The sequence below is a fragment of the Phodopus roborovskii genome, unplaced genomic scaffold (assembly GCF_943737965.1).
Source record: "Phodopus roborovskii unplaced genomic scaffold, PHOROB, whole genome shotgun sequence".
Taxonomy (NCBI): Eukaryota; Metazoa; Chordata; class Mammalia; order Rodentia; family Cricetidae; genus Phodopus; species Phodopus roborovskii.
The window spans coordinates 5063537-5084763 of record NW_026125489.1 but is presented as its reverse complement, the minus strand read 5'-3'; the positions used below and the strand labels follow the sequence as shown (position 1 = coordinate 5084763).

The window sequence follows — 21227 nt, the reverse complement described above, 5'->3', positions numbered from 1 at the left end:
GGTTATGTGTAGGATAGCAAAAACAAACCCAAACATCCCATTTTTTTCTTACAGGTTTCTTTTTAAATAAAAACAATTGTTACATATATTTAGTGTGTGTGTGTTTGTGTGTGAGGAGACGCGCGTGTATGAGCATGGGCATCAGAGGACAGCTTGAGTGAGCTGGCTCTCTCTCCACGTGTGCTCCAGGGGTGGAACTCAGATTGTCAGGCGTGGCTGCAAGTGCAACCTTACCTGCTGACTATCGCTGGCCTAATCCAATCAGTTTTACCTGAGCAACTGTGAGAAGAGGCAATTAACTACTGAAATGGAACGACCGTAGAGTGGGTTCTGTGGGCAAGGAAGGGGAGTTTAACTGTACGTATAATTGCACACAAATGAAGATGTAAGGTGGCTGGAACTGGAATTAAGAGTGTTCACCAGAGAGAGGGGACGGGGGAGGGGCGGGGATAGCACTGGTACAATGTGTCCAATGAGCCCAGGAGAATGCACAAAGTAGAGGTTAGAAAACAGCATGTGTTAACAGAGATGGCAGATACAGCTGAAGACAAAGGAAGTCATCCCTCTCAGTACTCCTTAGCCTGCGGTCCTGCCTATTTGCAGTATCCTATTCTAAAAACAACCAAAAATCCGACAAGATAATGAAGGTAAAAGACAACTATAGGAACCAGTGGCTGGAATTGTATATATGACAAATGCAGTGGAAATGAAGATTCAAGGGACTAAGCATTTATTTTTTTCACATATCACTCTGACCCTTTTATTTCATGAAGTAAACATATTTTTTAAAAATCCACATAGCAGAAAATTGTGAAAAACACTTCTGGGAGGAATATTTAGTTAAGATTGTCAACTAAGTTTATTAATAAAGCATTTTTTTTAGAAGGCTTAGAATACATACGTCCTTAGTGGTTATCTTCAAAACACATGCAGCTGAATTTTATCTCTTGCTGGAGCACACTCAGTGCCCAATTAAACTGTTAAGGGCAATATCTCAGCCCTGATACTCTACACTATGGCAAACTGTCTACTGTTATCATTTTACTACCATGTAGGTAGCGTGGGCTGAAAACAGAATGTTTCTTTAATTTAGCAAAACACAAAGATGGGGATTTAATATCCTAATTCTGGGCAGACAATTTAATACAGCTTTTAAAAAATGGTTTCAATCAAGTTTGTTTGTTTCTTTTTAAAGGCCAAAAGCATAACACATTGTAACACGAATAATAAGAAACAGATATTGGGGTTCAAGCTTTAAGCTGAAGATCAGAGACGCAAAGCAGCCAGCCTCTAGCTCTTCCCTCTACCTCAGACCGAAATGGGTGACCCTGTCTCCACGACTCCTCAGAGGGCAACCCAGACTGCACTGCTGTCTCCACCAAGCCTCAGACTGCAATCTGGAGCTCCTGTCTCCTCCCGTCTTATATTCCTCTCTCCGCCAGCCATATCATTCCTGTCTCCACCTCCTCAGTGCTGGGATTAAAGGTGTGTGACCCCCCCCCCAAGTGCTGAGATCACCTTTGTCTGAGCTGTTTCTCTTTACACTGGATCAATTTCGTGTAGCTCAGTGTGGCCTTGAACTAACAGAGATCTGCCTGCCTGTCTCCAGAGTCCTGGCCTCCATGGCTGTGGCTAGCTTTGCATTTTGATCTCCAGTGGCTTTATTAGATCATAAACAATATATCACCACAACACACACACACACACCACACTCATCTTTTCTTATTATCCTAATTCCAAGCAGTTTGAAAAACATCCATTAACAATAAGAAATTTCAACTTACCAAAAACTCAGTTCATTTACAATATTAAGACATACATTCAATGTCTGTGCCCTTAAAAAGTATTAGGATACTTAAAGTACATGGGTTAAAATCTATGTCAGATCAAACTTTCTGAAGCATATTCTGTATAAATTACATTTTATCTTCTATAATTTGTATTTAGTACTTATTGCAAAAACTTCCTAATGTTTTCAATGCAGAAATTAAAATTAGTTCCTGATTTCCTGAATTTTCTAAGTAAAATAATTATCTTTAAAAAGGGTTCTGATGGACTCTTTCCCCATATTTCTGTTAAAATGAAAATGTATAACTTGCTAGAGATTTTATGATTACTAGCTATATTAAGATGTAGTTATTTACATTCCAATTGGCTATTGATCTCTAGTGGTGATATGCAGATTGCTGGGGGAGAAGTTTCCTACAGCCTTACCCAGCCATCATATGCCCTTGAGTGTAATAGCATAAGAACATCTTGAAGTTGCAGGTAACCAATAGCTATCCGATTAGATTTAAGACCTGGCTGTTAAAGGAAACTCATGCTTGGAACTGTAAACCTGGCCAAGAACCTGTAGCAGGAGAGGTCACGGACCATACATGATGATTTACTATTACTATCTAGTTGAACTGGTCCAGCTGCCTTCTAAATACTTATCCTTATAACCATGGTTACATGCAGCTACTCACCCCTCATTTACTTTCAATCAGTGCTTAGTGACAACCTCAGAACCTCACAATTTGCTAATTTCTTTGGCATGTTGAGTTCTGCATGTCAGGTTTTTCTATTGTTTGTATTTTCCAATAAGATCACTATTATTATTATTATTATTATCATCTTTTAAATATTTATTTGAAGATAAATGTGTTTACATTTGTTAATACTGTATTATAATGAAGGTAACAGGAGAAGACAGGCTAATGGGGGTGAGTATGTCATTATATCACATGTGAACATTTCACAATTAAACCTATTAGCATGTATAGTTAATATGTACTAATTAAAATTTTAATGTGCACAATTCACTGTCAAGATTTATACAAAGCTATAGAGAATTAGGTCCACTGATAGCCAAGATTGTTTTTCAAGCATATTCATAAAACAAAACAAAACCCTCAGCATGCTACAGAAACACCAGGCCTGTTACCTTAGCTACTTATCTGGATGAAGGAAACCCTAACTGACTTTTCCCTCCATACTCGACCAAGTTTTATTTAAGCATGCTTAAAACTCAAATTAATATTTTGTTGTTATAAACATGGCATGCAAATTTTCAAATGCTAATTTTAAAAATCGACTTTCTTAAATTAAAAGTGGTACAAACATTAAATTCATTTAATAAACATAGTAAGAAACAGGCCAGTCAACTACAAGCTACGACACACGCATGGAAGCTGGGACCCTCCAATGACTACGAATATAGGTTTAATTTAAACGGGTTAGTACCACAGCAGACTACAACCAAGAATGGCAACTAAGTATCTAAAGACAGTTCAGGGTTTGGGATAGGGTCCTGCATTACCTATTGTGTCAGCTTTGCTGAATCTCCGAGTTACAACATTGTTCATGTTTCCATTTTCACAGAGCTTCAATTCTGTGAGATATACTTCTACTTTGCAGTGCTTTACAAACATACCCTGTTCTACCACCTTCAAAAACAAAACAAAAACAAATTAGCATGAATTCTAACAATGTGGTTCTTTCTCATAGTAATACATATCTTTAACAAAGCTTCAGAAAAACTACAGATGCCCAATAAAATACAATAAGCTATTATAAACAACTTAAAGCATTAACAGTTTAAAAAGGCATTCTAATATGTTAATATTCTGGTATGCCATACACATTTACCCGAGTTTAATTAAAATTAGTGTATACTGATTTTCTCTGTACAATTTTCATGTACAGCTCTGAATAAACATACAGACAGATGCACAGCTTTTTGTAATTGTATCTACAAGGTCTGTTACTACTATTTATGTTAAACTGTGTCTTTTAAAATGACCACTCTGTCCCTGTGACAGATATATTAGTTACATTCTAAAATGACTTTGACTGACCTTTAAATGGGTACTTAGTAAGTCTATGCAGCACACAAGCAAAACAAACAAAAGCAGTCAAGCATGCAAAAGCAATAAAGTATGAGACGATAAAATATTTATATATTAGGTTCACCTTTTAAATAAGTATATTTCCTTTTGCTCTTCTAAAGGTTAACTGGAGGATGTCAGTCATGAACACTGTTTCTGAAAATAGCCACTGGCCTGATACGTGATACATTAGACAGATATGGCAAAAGGGAGGCACCAAGGACTTACAGAACCAGCAGGCTCATATCAAACGCAGCACAGGAATCACAGACTCCTCTTTCACTTTTAGAAAAAACTGTTTCAAACAAGGGCTTTTAAATAGTTTATCTTGAGTTCCCTGTATAATCCAGCATGACTTTACTTTTCCAGTTATATTCTCTCAATCATGTTTGTTGCAAATCTTTTTAACAGTTTTACAGATTGTATATATCTCACATTTAATAACTCACAGTGCAAAACTTTTAAGTTCTAAGATGCTTTACCCCTCTTAACACAGAGTTACGCTGTTTAAGAATGTAATAATATACTGAGTTTCTGTAAGATTTTCTTGTAGCTACTGATAATAAAAAAGGTAGGAAATCAAGTATTCTTACCAACAGTAACTTTGGGACTGGGACTCCTATTTGATCCTAAGATACTACATAATGTAATTTTAACTCCACTTATGTCCACATTACAATATTTCTTCACTAAAATCAAATGTCCTTTTCTTAACCTGAGAAAACTGTTCTTCAATTTCTCCCAATATTTGCATCTAGTTGTAAAGGTCCTCCTAAGAATGACCTGACCTATTCCCTTTTCTTTCATTTGTAGAAATGCAAACATTCCACTATGTACCCTAAGCTAGCGCATCTTCCCGAATACTGAATATTGAGATCAATATGTCAGCAGAAATCATGTCTGGCTTAAACATTAGCTTAACTTTTTATTTTTACCTCTCTAGTTTTGAGTATTTAAAATTGCATTGCTATAAACAGTAGGGGATAAAGTGTCTCTTTGTTACTAATTTCTAGATTAACCCCAGGAGGGGCAACTCCTACCATCTGACATTTTGTGAGTTTGTCTGATGACCCAGGATTTGATCCATTAATCAGGAAATATTATGAAGAACATGGCATCCTTAATTCCTAACAGGTCTTGTAAAATATTTCTGTGAGAGACACAATGACCCAAGCTTTGGCTCTAACATCACTAAGATCATGTTTTAAGCTAGCAACCGATTTCTCTGCTGTATTTAAGCACCCCATCTTTAGTTTTTATCTTTATACACAGACTAAAGGCATTACAAGTGGATTGTAGGCACCACTTTGGCAAATCACTAAATTCACGATACATTTTTTAAATCTTTCTGTTTATCGTAGAGACATTTGCAATAAAGATCACATTCCTATAGTTCCCAAGACCTACCTACTTTTCCTTTAAGTCTTCACTGGTACCCTCCTCAATGCCCAAATTCTCCTCAGTCTGCTCATGGCTTTTTAGGCTTTTATTGATATTCAGGTTTTATACCTTCTGATCACTGTAAAGTCAAAGCCACCATGGTTTCTGTTTGCTAATACTACAGCATCCAGGTATCTAAACCAGTATGAACAACCTAATGACACATAATGAATCATATTAAGACTTCACTAACTACAAACATCTAATAGCATTTCTGAGGATCAAAAGTCTGTGAGCAGTTTAGCTACGCTGACCTAGGTTGAGATTTCTCACCAAGTTACTGTCAAGCTTTGGGTTATGGCTTCAGTTAGCTGAAGACTCACTCAGAACTGATAGTCGACTTTACTGACCAGATGGGCCTCTTCCTGGAGTACACACACGTCTTTGACTGTGCAGTTCAGTTCTCCAGGACAGAAACACCTGAGATGTACACTGCAGGGTCTCCCATAACCTAATCTTAATATGTCAACACCAGGTGTAGGAGAACACACCAGTATTGTCAAACTAGGGGATCAGCATCAGGAAAAGACACTGGACGATAAAGAATTTAGGTCTTTCTATTTTCTTCTCCTCTTTAAGCACCCTTCCCTGGGTCCTAAGTCTGGATTAGCAGTTAATTTTCTTGTGGTGTCCTGCAAGCGCTACAGTGCTTCCTGGCTCCCACTGTTTCCACTGGGAAACCACTTCTTTGACTTACTCTTTTTTGAGGACAATGCATCCTTTTGTCTTGTTCACTTGTGACTATGTGTTTATAGTATTTCAGTCTGAGGATCAGAGTTCCCTGACTATAATGTGGTACCTTCTCAGCTTGGGAACAACCTCAGCTACTCCCTCCTCAGGCACCAGCTCTACCTGCCCACACCCATTTCTCCTATGAGTCTCACGCTAAAAGTAGTGACTATACCAAGTACAACTTCACCTTTTAAAGACACTCTGTCCCTTAGCATAAATTCTACACGGCCTGTTTCCACTAACATCAAATGGCTTAAGATTCACTTTCCAGCTCTCTTTCTCATTACACTCAAATGTAAAGCATATTATTATTATTAGTTTAGAAGTGTCAGAATCTTGTTTAGTAGTTTTATAGTACTTTCCAATTATTTATCTTTGAGCATACTAAATCTACTGTCACCTATCCAGTATGGCTAACTCTCTTGTATATTTCCACTCTTTTCTGGTTAGCTTGTTTTTAGAGCAGAGTACCTTGCACTCCAGTTGAGGAAGTTTATAAACAGTTACTTTCATCTATGTATCACATATTCTTTAATGTAGCCACAGAGTGACACAATCCAGAGCTGGTCATTAGAGTCCTTACTGTGTTCACTTCTTGAAGAAAATGTGTATCAGTAATTTAGGGTAGAATAAAATGCAATTTCTTAGACCTACTCATTTAATGTGGAAGGGAGATGCATCTCTAAGAGGGATTCCAGGCAATTTTATATATATTGATATTTGAAAATTAATTTACATGCTGAAAAATTAGCATTCACTTTATTAAGAACAAACCTTCTAACAGACTTCTCAAACTTTTCTTCACAAGTATGTGAACTTCCTGTGACTCTTTCACGTTAATGTCCTTAGTTTTGAAAAACTAAGCTCCAGTAAGTCTTTTAAATAGTCTAAGACTTACAACAGGCAATGGTGGACCTAGTGCCACCCTGAAACTTGTAGCATATAATGTGCTCCAGGTGAAAAGAAGAAAACGTGCCACACATACACTTCCCTTCAAGAACTGAGTGAGTTTGGGGCATGGGAGGGTAATAGTGAATACATCCACAATACATTGCATTTCCATTCATATGGAATTATCAAAAAAAATTTAAAGGAAGAAATGCTCTTAAAACAATTAAGTTTTTCTTGCAGAGCTATTTCCCAGGTAGAGCATATCCATCAGCAAGTCAGGACACTCAGCTCTCCAAGAATGGCAAAACACATAGACCTATATTCACATTATATAAATCACAATAAATTATCCAACAGACATACACGATCAGCTTATCTATCTTGAAGTATGGTATTCTCCTACAGTAATGCCAATTTTAGTTCCAAAATATGTTTATTTTTAGTATTTCTAGACTATAATTGTAAAACTTTTAAAAAAGACGGAAAAGGTTTACATTTTCATTTTACAGTATTTTATGTCGCAAAAAAACATTTCTTCACTTTTTAGTTTATTTTTTAAATTGTCTTAGAAAAAAAGCAGTATATCATATAGAAAATGGGCCACCTTTCTTTGTTCTCATGATCCTCAAGTGTAAAATATGAATTCTGTGTGAATCAGTTAATCCTAGGAATTGCCCTTAGAATAGTGAGAATGTAGGAAGCTTCTATGTATGCTAGCAGCTATTAGTACCCTGTGCATAGGCATGGCTTCCTGCCTCTGCTAGGATGAGTTACGAAGGCTTCAGAATACACTGAGTTACCAACTTGAGCTACTTAACAAAATACATTTATACTCAGTCACTCTCAAATATACCTTTCTTGCTATCGGCTCTTGGCCTTCCATCAGCGTGTACCAGCTGACAAGTTTGTTCCAGCCCTCAGTCGGCAGCAGTATGTAATCCAACTCATCGATAAGGTGCTCCTTAAGTGACTGGGCATCGCCATCTACAACAGGAAAACAAGCTCAGCACAGAACAGGAAGCAGCACCATCTCTCCATACACTGCTGCACAGACTACAAACTTCTGAAACTCACGGTAAAGACGTTAACGTTACTCTGTAAGGCGTCTGCTTTACTCCAGAAGACCCACAATCGGAACTCACTCCCAGACTATAGCCATGGTGTGTACAGGACTTCTCATGCTGAAATGCTTAAACATGTGTAAGGCAAACTCAGAACTTTTGTGTAGTTCAGGGCAGAGACTTGGAACAGTTTCCTGAGTCACAGCAATGTCACCATCCATTCTGAGACTCGTCTATTAACTGGTCACTGAGTTTCCAAAGCACCCCGAGAGAGGCAGCTCAGTGACTCCTAACTAACCTGAAGGGTCTTTCTAACCTGGGCTGACTCTGTCCAACAGAGGAGGACGCTGCTTTCTGTGGCATTTCTATAATGAGAATGTATTATTCCTGCAGGAAAAAATGCTCAAGATGGTAATAGAGCTACTGTCCTTTTAAGATTCACCAAGGAATTCTGAATTTTGAGAAAGCTGTTTATATAGAAACAAAAGGTCTGAATTTTACATGATCTTCAATAGAAGTAAAATGGGTACTAGCTAAAATTATTACACTTATTGTGCATGCATGGTATGTTCACACACATGTCATGGTGCACCTAGAGAGGTTGACGACTTGTGGGAGTCAATTGTCTCCTTCCATCACCTGGGTCCCAGTGGTTGAACTCAGATCCTCAGTCCCGTGTCTAGTACCTTTACCAGATGACCCATCTTACCAGCCCTGATTATTAACTTTAAAACAGGCTTTAAACTGCGGTTGCAAAGTGTTGTCAGCAAATACAATTTGGAATATGTTTTCAGAAATTCCAAAGATGAAGAAATGTTACATATGCTATGTAAGCAAGTTGTACTATGAGACATCACACAGCAGATAGCTATGGCAGACACACTACTGTGAATTCTCTAAGCAACCTTGCAAGATGGATGTCTTTATTATAAGAATATATCCTGAGAGGCTAGAAAGATGGCTCAGCCAGCAGTTTAAGCACTGGCTGCTCTTCCAGAGGTCCTGAGTTCAATTCCCAACAACCACATGGTGGCTCACAACCATCCTTATTAGGATCCAGTGCTCTCTGCTGGCATGAAGGTGTACATGCAGATAGAGCACTGGATATGACTTGAATATTTCTAACTTTATTGAGACAGGTTTGATGACCCACAATATGGTCCATTTAGGTAAATGCTGTTCATACACAGACATCAGCCTGGCTAGAGATTCTGAGTCTTTCAAACTTTTTCTTTCTTTTCTGTCCTTCACATGGAGATTATCAGTTGCAAGGACTCATTTGTTTACTATTTAATTCTGTGCAGGACCCTACAATCTCTTCCTAATTTCCAACATTATACACACCTCAGGTCAGGACACTGGGGCACACTATACACACCTCAGGTCAGGACACTGGGGCACACTATACACACCTCAGGTCAGGACACTGGGGCACACACTATACACACCTCAGGTCAGGACACTGGGGCACACACTATACACACCTCAGGTCAGGACACTGGGGCACACTATACACACCTCAGGTCAGGACACTGGGGCACACTATACACACCTCAGGTCAGGACACTGGGGCACACTATACACACCTCAGGTCAGGACACTGGGGCACACACTATACACACCTCAGGTCAGGACACTGGGGCACACACTATACACACCTCAGGTCAGGACACTGGGGCACACTATACACACCTCAGGTCAGGACACTGGGGCACACTATACACACCTCAGGTCAGGACACTGGGGCACACTATACACACCTCAGGTCAGGACACTGGGGCACACTATACACACCTCAGGTCAGGACACTGGGGCACACTATACACACCTCAGGTCAGGACACTGGGGCACACTATACACACCTCAGGTCAGGACACTGGGGCACACTATACACACCTCAGGTCAGGACACTGGAGCACACACTATACACACCTCAGGTCAGGACACTGGGGCACACTATACACACCTCAGGTCAGGACACTGGGGCACACACTATACACACCTCAGGTCAGGACACTGGGGCACACACTATACACACCTCAGGTCAGGACACTGGGGCACACTATACACACCTCAGGTCAGGACACTGGGGCACACTATACACACCTCAGGTCAGGACACTGGAGCACACTATACACACCTCAGGTCAGGATACTGGGGCACACTATACACACCTCAGGTCAGGACACTGGGGCACACTATACACACCTCAGGTCAGGACACTGGGGCACACACTATACACACCTCAGGTCAGGACACTGGGGCACACACTATACACACCTCAGGTCAGGACACTGGGGCATATTATACACACCTCAGGTCAGGACACTGGAGCACACTATACACACCTCAGGTCAGGACACTGGGGCACACACTATACACACCTCAGGTCAGGACACTGGGGCATATTATACACACCTCAGGTCAGGACACTGGGGCACACTATACACACCTCAGGTCAGGACACTGGGGCACACACTATACACACCTCAGGTCAGGACACTGGGGCACACACTATACACACCTCAGGTCAGGACACTGGGGCACACACTATACACACCTCAGGTCAGGACACTGGGGCACACTATACACACCTCAGGTCAGGACACTGGGGCATATTATACACACCTCAGGTCAGGACACTGGGGCACACTATACACACCTCAGGTCAGGACACTGGGGCACACTATACACACCTCAGGTCAGGACCCTGGGGCACACTATACACACCTCAGGTCAGGACACTGGGGCACACTATACACACCTCAGGTCAGGACACTGGGGCATATTATACACACCTCAGGTCAGGACACTGGGGCACACTATACACACCTCAGGTCAGGACACTGGGGCACACACTATACACACCTCAGGTCAGGACACTGGGGCACACACTATACACACCTCAGGTCAGGATACTGGGGCACACACTATACACACCTCAGGTCAGGACACTGGGGCACACACTATACACACCTCAGGTCAGGACACTGGGGCACACTATACACACCTCAGGTCAGGACACTGGGGCATATTATACACACCTCAGGTCAGGACACTGGGGCACACACTATACACACCTCAGGTCAGGACACTGGGGCACACTATACACACCTCAGGTCAGGACACTGGGGCACACTATACACACCTCAGGTCAGGACACTGGGGCACACACTATACACACCTCAGGTCAGGACACTGGGGCACACTATACACACCTCAGGTCAGGACACTGGGGCATATTATACACACCTCAGGTCAGGACACTGGAGCACACACTATACACACCTCAGGTCAGGACACTGGGGCACACTATACACACCTCAGGTCAGGACACTGGGGCACACACTACACACACCTCATGTCAGGATACTGGAGCACACTACACACACCTCATGTCAGGATACTGGAGCACACTACACACACCTCATGTCAGGATACTAGGGCACACCCTACTCCTCTTGTTCCTTCTGTGGGCAGCGTCATAATCTGAGCCTCGCTTCATGTACAGTGCTCAAAGCCACTGCCTCTTTGACTTTATAAACTCCCTCCCTGACTAGGCTGGTCCTAGCAGACCCGAGTGAGACACAGCAGAAACCAGTCCGTCACACAGGCACAGCGATACTGGCTTGCTCTGCTCCTCCACCGTGGGAACACACACCCAGTTCTGCACTGCCTGCTAACACAGCAGAGCCGTGACAACTAAAGCAAGCTCCTTGCTCGGTTTCCTTCGTTCTGCACTTCCCGGTGTCCAAAGCACACCCGTTCAGACGTACAAGGGGCCAAGACAAAACCAGTCCCTCAACTGTCACCAACGAGCCAGGTGCTGGGAGGCGCCTCATTCCTCAATAGTCTTCCAGGCAGGAACTCCTCAGATTTGCACTTCTCTTAATCTCTCAAAGCACTGGGAGCGGCAGTCAACCAGATATTTTCCTGTTAACAGCTCTCATACATCAGAAGTAGCCTGGTCCAATCAGTGCTCCATGTAAGGTAAAACACCGGTAATGGCCATGTGTGGGTTCAGAGACTAAGCACACTGAAACCAGGGACATAAATACATATTCTTTATTGTCTGCCTCCTAAATGGAGACAGTTTACCGTTATATAATCTTTCCAGAAAAAATGTAAAATGTATTATTGTGGTTGCCACTGTGCATGTCCCCAGTGTGGATCATGTACGCGGTTGAGAGACTAAACCTGTGCAGCCAGTTATCTCTTTCTACTTTTGCGTGGGTTCCTGGGATCAAACTAGAAACCAGGTACTGAGTCTTTTTTCATACTTGTCAGGATTTTAGTTATTTCAGGTCTGTGATCTAGTCCCTCTGACTCCACTTTGACTGTAAGTGGGAGGGCTGGTACTTAGGATTTATTTTCTTTGGGTTGTAGGACACTGCAAGAAGTCAAGAACGTAAACAGCTACTGGTGATGACTAACTTTGAAAATATGTCACACATTCATTAGGAAAGCAGTGTGTGCTATATTATTTTCCCAAAACAGTAAAATAAGTGCTTTACAATTTACATTCTTTAGTTTAACCTTTAAATCCTAAATCACGATCATATCATAAATACAAAAGAGAAATGCATCAAATACATAACAAATAATTACAGAATGATCTGCAAATAACTATCTTTTCCTTTCCCTTTCTGAAAGCATTTCCTCATGTCTCAAGGCTAACTTAAAACAGTGACTCTTCTGCTTTGACTTCTCGTCCAGGGTACAGAGTTTTATATAGGACCTCCAAGCTTATCAAATCATTTTAATATATGTTTCTATTTCTTCTGATTTATTGAACCTTACAGAGTTTATGTCTACACAACAACTAATTCAACACAACCACATGTGTGCTGCCCACCACACCATGCTTGTAATGAATTTCTAACTACCAGTTTATTTGCATTAACATTCCCCACATTACACCCACAGACACTCACTCATTAAATTCAATACATTTACAACTTGACTGGAGAAAATAATACCTTTGAGAAGTCCAGAGTTGTCGATGGGTCCAGGGTAGACATTTTGATCTCCCATTTGGTATTTATCCCAACTGTCAAAGCCAACATATTTTTTCCACTGTTTGAACCAGCGACTATCTACTAGATACCTATAAAAGAAAAGAAACTGGTTAAACAAAACACCTGGAAATACAAGAATAGCAATAGATCAATCTACTTTTGCTATTTCATTTTGTATTAGAGAACATATAAGTCTCCTTCAAAGCCGCCGAGAACAGGAATAGTCTGAAATCACTACAGCTGCACTGTCACTACTACTTGGAAAGAAAGACTTCATTTGTACAAAAGATTTTCATTGTTAAATAAGTAGTTACTATTTGAGGTCAAATACTGACATAAAAATGGAAAAACAATCTCCACAGTATTTTACAAAAGCATACCAATAATAAAAATTAAAGAAAAGCCTTGTCAGTCAAACAATATGTATGTGCATATATATATGTATATATATGTATACAGAGATGTATGTATATATACATATATACACATACAATCAAAAATGTAAGGCACAATGTAATAAGATAGGCATATAAAAATGGCTGCACTAGAAACCTACAAATACAACATGTGTATCTTTTATGCTTTAATGTTTTTTGAAAGAAAGGAAAGCTTATTATTAATGGCTTTAAAAGTTAACTATACTAATTATAATCAAACTTAAAAATAGTTTATCAGCTCCGTTTTCAACACTACACTTGGTACTGACTTCACAGTCTCTCTCATACAGTCTCTGGGACATTGTTCTAGCATTAACCAGCTTCACCTGCAAGAAAACCAACAGAGAGAGGCTAACCAGAGACGCTTGCATCTCTCTGTGTAATGTACAGTCAGGGATCGCCGTTCTATCATTTTTGGGCTTACCATACAGAGCACTAGAGAAATAAAAACCCAAAGTTATGTCTGAAAATAGCTAAAGCAAAGGCACCAACCTAACAAACCTTCTAATTCTTAGAGAATATTCATGAGCACTTTCCTTTCCTGAAGCGGATATAAAGAATCCTGCAGTACCCTTTCCCACTGGCAGTTATGCAACTCAGCGTGCTCACAATGGAGAGCTCTGGGAGGTGGGGGTTCTTAAGTAAACCCATCTTCCAAAATTTAACATGACTTAAAACCACACAGGACAATAGTAATCATATTTCTCCACTGAAAATATGATCATTCCCATGTCCTCACCACCTACATTCGTGTTTTTGTAAACCAATAACTACACACACACACACACACACAATCACTTAGCAAATTTGACTTTTCCTCCTTTGCAGTTTAAAACACTAAAGCGTGTGACTTGCTTTCTCTGCAGGTAAATGTCTCACCAAGACATTTTCCCTATCTCGTTCATTTATGCATTTATCATTGTCCCAAGTCTACAGTGTTTTACTTGCCCTAACCCTAAGATTGCTTCAGCTTATTGTTCTAACTGACTCAGATACATGTGGCCATTTGTGCTTTCAAAACAACTTTAAATAAACTTCTCAGGTAACTCCCCCTCACAGAAAAAGAAGATTCTGATTAAAATTGCACTGAACTTAAATAGAATAACTTGGGGGGAGTTGTGGCTTTAGTCTTCTGGGGGGGGTAAGGAGTTTTCCCTCAATTACTCAGGTGCTACTTAATGTTTTTAATAAATGCTAACAAACTATTTTCATTATCAGATAATTAGTTACTACTTGAAGTCAAGTACTGACCAAAAATAAAAAAAGGGAAAATAATCCCTGTAGCACTTAAAAAAAAAATTCAAATGATAAAAATTCAAGAAAATCCTTGAAAACAGTGTCTCATGTTTGTACTCCTGGCATCTAGGAGACTCAAGCAGGAAGACTCTTAAGTATGAGGTAAGCCAGGATTTCCAAGCCAAGCCAGAGACACACACCACGCTGCCTCAAAACCAAGCCAAACCAGGATCAGTTTCCAAGCAGTTATGGTGTATGGTTCTTAGTAGTTGGTGCATAGGAATGATCAGTTGTCTTGTTTAACTGACACATAGGACCTCTGTATGTTTATGGACTCCATGTGATGTGCCATACATGTACATAGTGCAATGTTTAAACAGCAAAACACTCTTCCCTGGAGCAACGGTCATCTCCTTACAGTAAGATCTGAAGTGCTTTCTTCTAGCTTCTGGAAATACACACTATATACTCATACCTACAGCACCGTGGTGCACCACCAGCACTCAGCTCACACGACTCAGTGTCCACTGATCACTCTCCCTAGCCTCTGTAAGCACCCTACTCCTGACTGCTGCAACTCTTTTGGAGCCCACATTTGAGTACTTCATGTTCTTGAACCTGCTACTGCAGATTCCAGGATTTTATCCTTTGTTAAGGGAAGAACAGTAGCCCTGTATCGCCACATCACATTGTCTTTATCCGGCCAATGGGTGAAATGGGGACCGAGCCTGTTTTCAAGAGATGATAACAGAGAGAAAACAAACAAACACTACAATCTCATTCATGTCCACCAGCTGAGTCCTTAGTAGTTTTACTTTGTTAGACATGCCCTTGGGCCCTTTCCTTTCCTCACCTGGGTCTCACAGACCCTCCTGCATCCATCAGCCTCAGGAGCGCTGGTGTTACTGGCACAGCCACCACTCACTGGGCTCCTTTTTTGTTTGCTTATTTGTTTTCGCTATAGAAAAGTTAATGTTGCTGTAGACAGTTCTCTAATCCAATTATTCACTTCTCTTATCTGATCACTGACCAGTAGCACAGCTAAACTAGGGTAGAAGACGAGAGAAACCTTCTTTGTTGAGACAAGCCATTTGGCACCTCTGGTGTACTTTGCTTGATAGGTATGAAGACCAGGTTGGCTTAGAACTTCCAGAGATCTGCCTGCCTCTGCTTCCCCTGTGCTACCACAGCCAGCTAGAAACACACTATTGTTTTTAATAGCACTATCTAAACTTTTACCATTTGATAAGATAATTTTTGATAAATGCTATTATGCTAGAGAAACTACCTTCTATTTAACATGCTTTTATATTATTATGGATAAATATTGAATGTGAGTCTTTTTTTTTCATTTATCATGGCTTTTTCTTTTATTGAACAAAATTAGGGTAACTTTTCATTCCTTTATTTTTAAAAGGTTAGTTTTGTAAGGATGGGGACATCAGTTCCTAGGCATCTGGAAGTACTTACACTGAATTTGTTAGGGAGTCAACATTTGTTTTGATCCCCAGATAATTTTCTTAAATACGTTTGGCTTTTACCTTTATAATGGAGACACAGATAGCCCAACCAATTGTCTTATATATCTAATAGAATTAAAAGCAGAAATGTGAACTTGAAATGCCATTAACACTGTAATTTAAAATGCCCTACATTAAACATGTAGAATTTATGGAACTGTATCAACTTCCTATATACTAATACTATAAAACACTTTCCCTTTGACAGTTAACTGCTTTCAACACTAGCTTCTCTTGAAAATGTTTATGTTTTGTAGGCGCCTATGATTTATTTACAGAACTGTGTAAAAATGACTTGGAAACCTGAACATGCTAGGATGCAACTGTAATGCTAGGCGAATCCTAATGACAGTGAGAACATCATCTCCTATCCATTAGGATGCTGTCATTCAAAGAGTTGGAGAGGATGCAGAGAGATGACCCTTGAGCTTTTGGGAGGAATGCAAAATGGTGCATTATTGTGGGAAATAGTATGACCCTCAAAATAGTAAAAAAAGTAGACTAACTATACATGATCCAGCAACCCACTTCCTGAGATACATAGTATCAAGATGTTGAAGACACATATGCACTTGCATGTTCACTACAGCCTTAAGAAGACCCAGAAACCTAAATGTCCAGACTGATGAGCTGGTACAGAAAATGGGGAACACACCCACAAAGCACTAACTATTCAGCTTGCAACAGGAAGGAAATCCTGCTGTATGTACTAACCAGATGAACCAGAAGGGCTTGTGCTAAATGAAACAAACCAGTTTCTACTCACACGAGGTATGTAAAATGTTCACAGTAAAGAGTAGATGGTCAAGAGACATGAGAGGAGAAATAACTTGCTGCGTGGTACCTACACAGGCTCAGTTATGTGTGAGCACTGAGCTCAGGTCAGCTGTATGTTGTGCTTAGAGTTAACAGTACTGTACTGTAGGGCCAATCTCATGCCAAGAATTCTTGATTGTCACATGGCCATGAGACAGTTAAGTTGGGAGACATACTCTACCACCCCTGGCGACCTGAGTTCCACCCTGATATATACATAGTGCAAGAAGACAAGTGATCCTCCAGCTTGTCCTCTGACTTCCATATGAGTGCTGTGGGATGCCCACATGCTACTCCAAGTCAATAATGAATGTAGTAATAAATGCTTCCTACAAAGTTCTTATCAAGCCAGGTGGTGGTGGCACACACCTTTAATCCCCATCACTTGGGAGGCAGAGGCAGAGACAGAGGCAGGCGGGTCTCTGAGTTCTAAGCCAGCCTGGTCTACAGATCTTGAGTTCCAGGACAAGCTCCAAAGCTACAGAGAGAAACCCTGTTGCCAAACAACAACAACAAAAAGTTCTTATCACCATATAAAAGTAATAGACCAGGATCCAATTTGAACACACTGGAAACTGCATTGTACACTTAAGCAGTATTTTGTGTAGAAACAGACAGAACTAGGGTGAAGCAAGTGACATACCTCTGGACCTGGAAAATGAATGGCTCTTAAATCTGGTGTTCTAGAGAGACAGGCAAACACAGAAAACAACTTGCCAGTACTTAGCCTACAGAAATTTACAAGCAACCACAGCTCAAACATCTACCTTAATTTACTGTGTTATAAACCACATACAGCTCACCTGCTGTTAAAATATCCCAGTACATGCTAGAAAATCCGCCTAGCACCAATTTATAGTAACACACAAGCTGTAATACTTCTCAATTCCACCTATAAGCAAATCTCATCTGTCACAATAAAATTTCATATCTATTTTAGCATTTACTTATTTCTTAACTACTTAAAATTAAAGCTGTGCTATCACTTTTACAAGGGTTTTTAAAAGTATCACTGACAGATGCTGGGCGTTGGTGGTGCACTCGGAGGCAGAGGCAGGTGGATCTCTGTGAGTTCAAGGCTAGCCTGGTCTATAGAGCAATACAGAGAAACCCTGTCTTGAAAAACATAAAAAACAAACAAACAAAAAAAAAAAAAAACAAAACAAAAAAAAAAAAGGTATCCCTGACAGAATTTTGAGTGTTGTACCCTAATTTCAATTCAAGTTCTCACAATTTAAAAAATGTTCTCATTTATGCCTTCATTCATGTCTGTTTAACACATGCACACGGTGCTTAAGGAGGGTGCCAGATCAACTGGGCCTAGGGTTTCAGACTTGTGAGCTGCCATGTGGCTCCTGGGAAACCCGAGTCCTCTAGAAGAGCAGCCAGACCTCTTGCATGCTGCATCGTTTCTCCAGCCCACTTCCTGGTCAGTTACCCATGATCCTTTGCATAGCAGGGTGGTTTATAGAAGCACAAGCTGTGTTACAGCAGAGCTGGTGTAAAAATTATAGATGGATGAATACGTGCGAGGGGCTGGGAATACAGCTAAGTGTTAGAGGCCATGCCTGATGGGTTCACCTGCACACGTGCAAGCGCACATGTGCACGAGCATGTGCGTGGCGCATATATAGTTGCACACACACAGGAGAGGGGCAGAAAGAGACATGTCAATGGACACATGGAGCACAGGGAGGCCAGAGAAGAATTTCCAGGGAAGATTCTCCCTTTCCTGTGGGACCCAGGAACCTTGTGTTTAACAAAGGATACCACCAATAAAGGGATCAGACATAGACCGGGGAAGATATTTATGCTGCATTTAGCCAACAAAAGATCAGGTTATATCAAAAACTTTAAGTGAAAAAAAAAAGAAAAATAGGTAGCATCTAGAACAGGAAACTGGAATAGTCTCTACACTGCATAATAAGACAGATAACCAACATGTTATAGGAAGGTACAATTTAACACTGCAAAGCAACACCCTATCAATTCAGTGAAACTAACAAATGAGCAGATATATACAGATGTCAATACTAAACACGAAAACCACGGTTTACTAATTAAGAATTTTTACGCTGCTTAAGGGAGCTTGTGGGATTAAGCAAAAACCCAACTTCAGAAAATAACTCGACAATATCTATTAAAGATGAAGATGTATCATGTAATCTTATACAGGGAGCTGTTAAATTCTACCCTACAAAAACTCTTGCTCATATTTACAAGAATAAACTATTAATGACAATATAACATGATAAAAATTGGGGAAAAGTCTCTGATATTGCACTATTCATATGGAAATGTTACATAAAAATCTAAACAAAAACTATGAGTACATGTAATAATATGAATAAATCTCAAAATTACAATGTTGTATGAAAAGGCCACAAAAGGACACTTGCCATTATAACACATATTAAGGGAATGTGCATATGCTCACACAATACAAGCACAGAAAAATTAAGACATGCTACAGATACCGTTACATAGCTCTGAAGTTACACAGTAAAAGTATGAAGATTCTTAAAAGGCTTAACTGCAGAATGGTGGCTGCTTCAGCAAGGACAGGGGGTGGGGTCAGGGAAACAGGTGAGACCCACCTGTACCTGTAGGAGGTAAACACGAGGCTGTTTATTTTCTTCAAACAATTCTGTCTCACCCATTAGGTGAACAGATAGCTTCACTAGATAATTTTAACAAAACCAAAAAACCCCACACAAAACTGGAAGGGCTAATGTAACTCTTTAAACTCCAGGACCTAATTAATTCTTTCCCAATAGTTTCCTTCTCCTCCTGGTTTTTTTTTCCCCCCTTTCTTTCCAACCAGCATATAAACAAAGGTTTCTCCTTCTCTTCTATCACTCCCTAGTGGTGGGTCTCATTTTTCTGACAGGCTTTTACAATCAATCTTCACTTTCTTTTTTCCTCAGTTTTCACTTTCTCTTCAACCTAGTATGGTAGGTCTCTCTTCCTACGCCAACACCAGCGGCATACACAAAATCAACAACTAAAGTACGAAAAACCCAAAACCTGCCAACTCTGTAAAACTTTAACTTGCCATTTCGTGTGTGTGTGTGTGTGTGTGTGTGTGTGTGTGTGTGTCCCCTCACACAAATGCTGAGGGCCAGGGTCACCAAGACTGACAGTGTGCATCTCTCGCTGTGTCCTCCTGGGATACTATACTGTAAGTTACACCAGAGATCTCAACACCTGCAGAGCAGGGATAGCTCTCAGTTCTTGTTATTTCCAATTAACAAGCCATGCCAACTAAAATCTTCCATAGACACCTCAACCCCAAGTTACCAATCTTCACAGCCACATTTACTAATTTTCATTATCACTTCACCAGTGGTTTAATTTCCTAAGCTGGAAGCCTACTCAATAATATGTAAGCAGTAACCAGGTAGCTTCAGGACATTTCTAGCCATTTGTAGCTCTCCTCTTCATTACTATGAAATACTATATTTGTGTGCCTCACCACTTCCAATACGTTTAGGGACACACACTACTGAAATAACAGATTTCTCTCTCTGCTTCATATTATTCCCCACTAAAATTTGTTCTCCATTCCGCAACTAGACTTTTAAAGTTTTCTATTGCATTGAGGGTGTGGTGTGGTGGAAACTGCTGAGCAGATATGGAAGCCAGAAAACACAGGTTGTCAGGTGTGGTATAAAAGGCCCTTATTCGCTGGGTCATCTTACTAGCCCTGTTGCAAGACTTTTAAAGGGCAAAATTATGTTCCTTTTTATTTATTTTTTACTGTTCTTGGAAGACAGGTTTTCATGTACCTTAGCTTGACTTAAAACTTTCTATGTACCCTCATGCCTGGTTTAGGCATTGCTGAAGACTCAGAATCAAGGCCTTGTGCATGATAGGCAAGTGCTCTACCAACTGGATCATAGCCCTAGCCCATTCTTTTAAAGGTGCTAACAGCTACATTACAGACTATATGCACTGTACACTTACAAAGGCTCATGTATAGTATCTTCCCATTTGTTTACTGTTTTTTCGCTTCCTTTCATATAATTGAAGGGGAAATTAAACATTTTTCTAAGGTTAACTATGCTTCATTGGATTAGAGGCTATGATTTTTGTTATTTTGTAATATTCTACATAATAGCTTATCATTGTATACTTATTTGTAATAGAATGTATGTGAAAACAGGATTGTTAAAAATAAGATACTTATAAGCAATTAAGCAAGAAT

General features: G+C 40.2%; 1 protein-coding gene across 3 annotated transcripts in view; it reads right to left on the bottom strand.

Annotated features, from left to right (window-relative positions):
• Usp15 (ubiquitin specific peptidase 15) overlaps positions 1-21227 on the bottom strand; it is an 81801-nt gene that overhangs the window by 50417 nt on the left and 10157 nt on the right. For 2 of the 3 annotated variants that reach the window (XM_051176155.1, XM_051176156.1), the window contains exons 2-4: positions 12973-13100; positions 7786-7916; positions 3302-3428 (exon numbers count right to left, since the gene is read on the bottom strand). In XM_051176155.1, coding sequence (XP_051032112.1) covers positions 3302-3428; positions 7786-7916; positions 12973-13100 — 386 coding nt within the window. Of the gene's footprint in view, positions 1-3301; positions 3429-3954; positions 4030-7785; positions 7917-12972; positions 13101-21227 lie in introns of those variants that run through there. The other variant, XM_051176158.1, reaches the window with a different exon arrangement.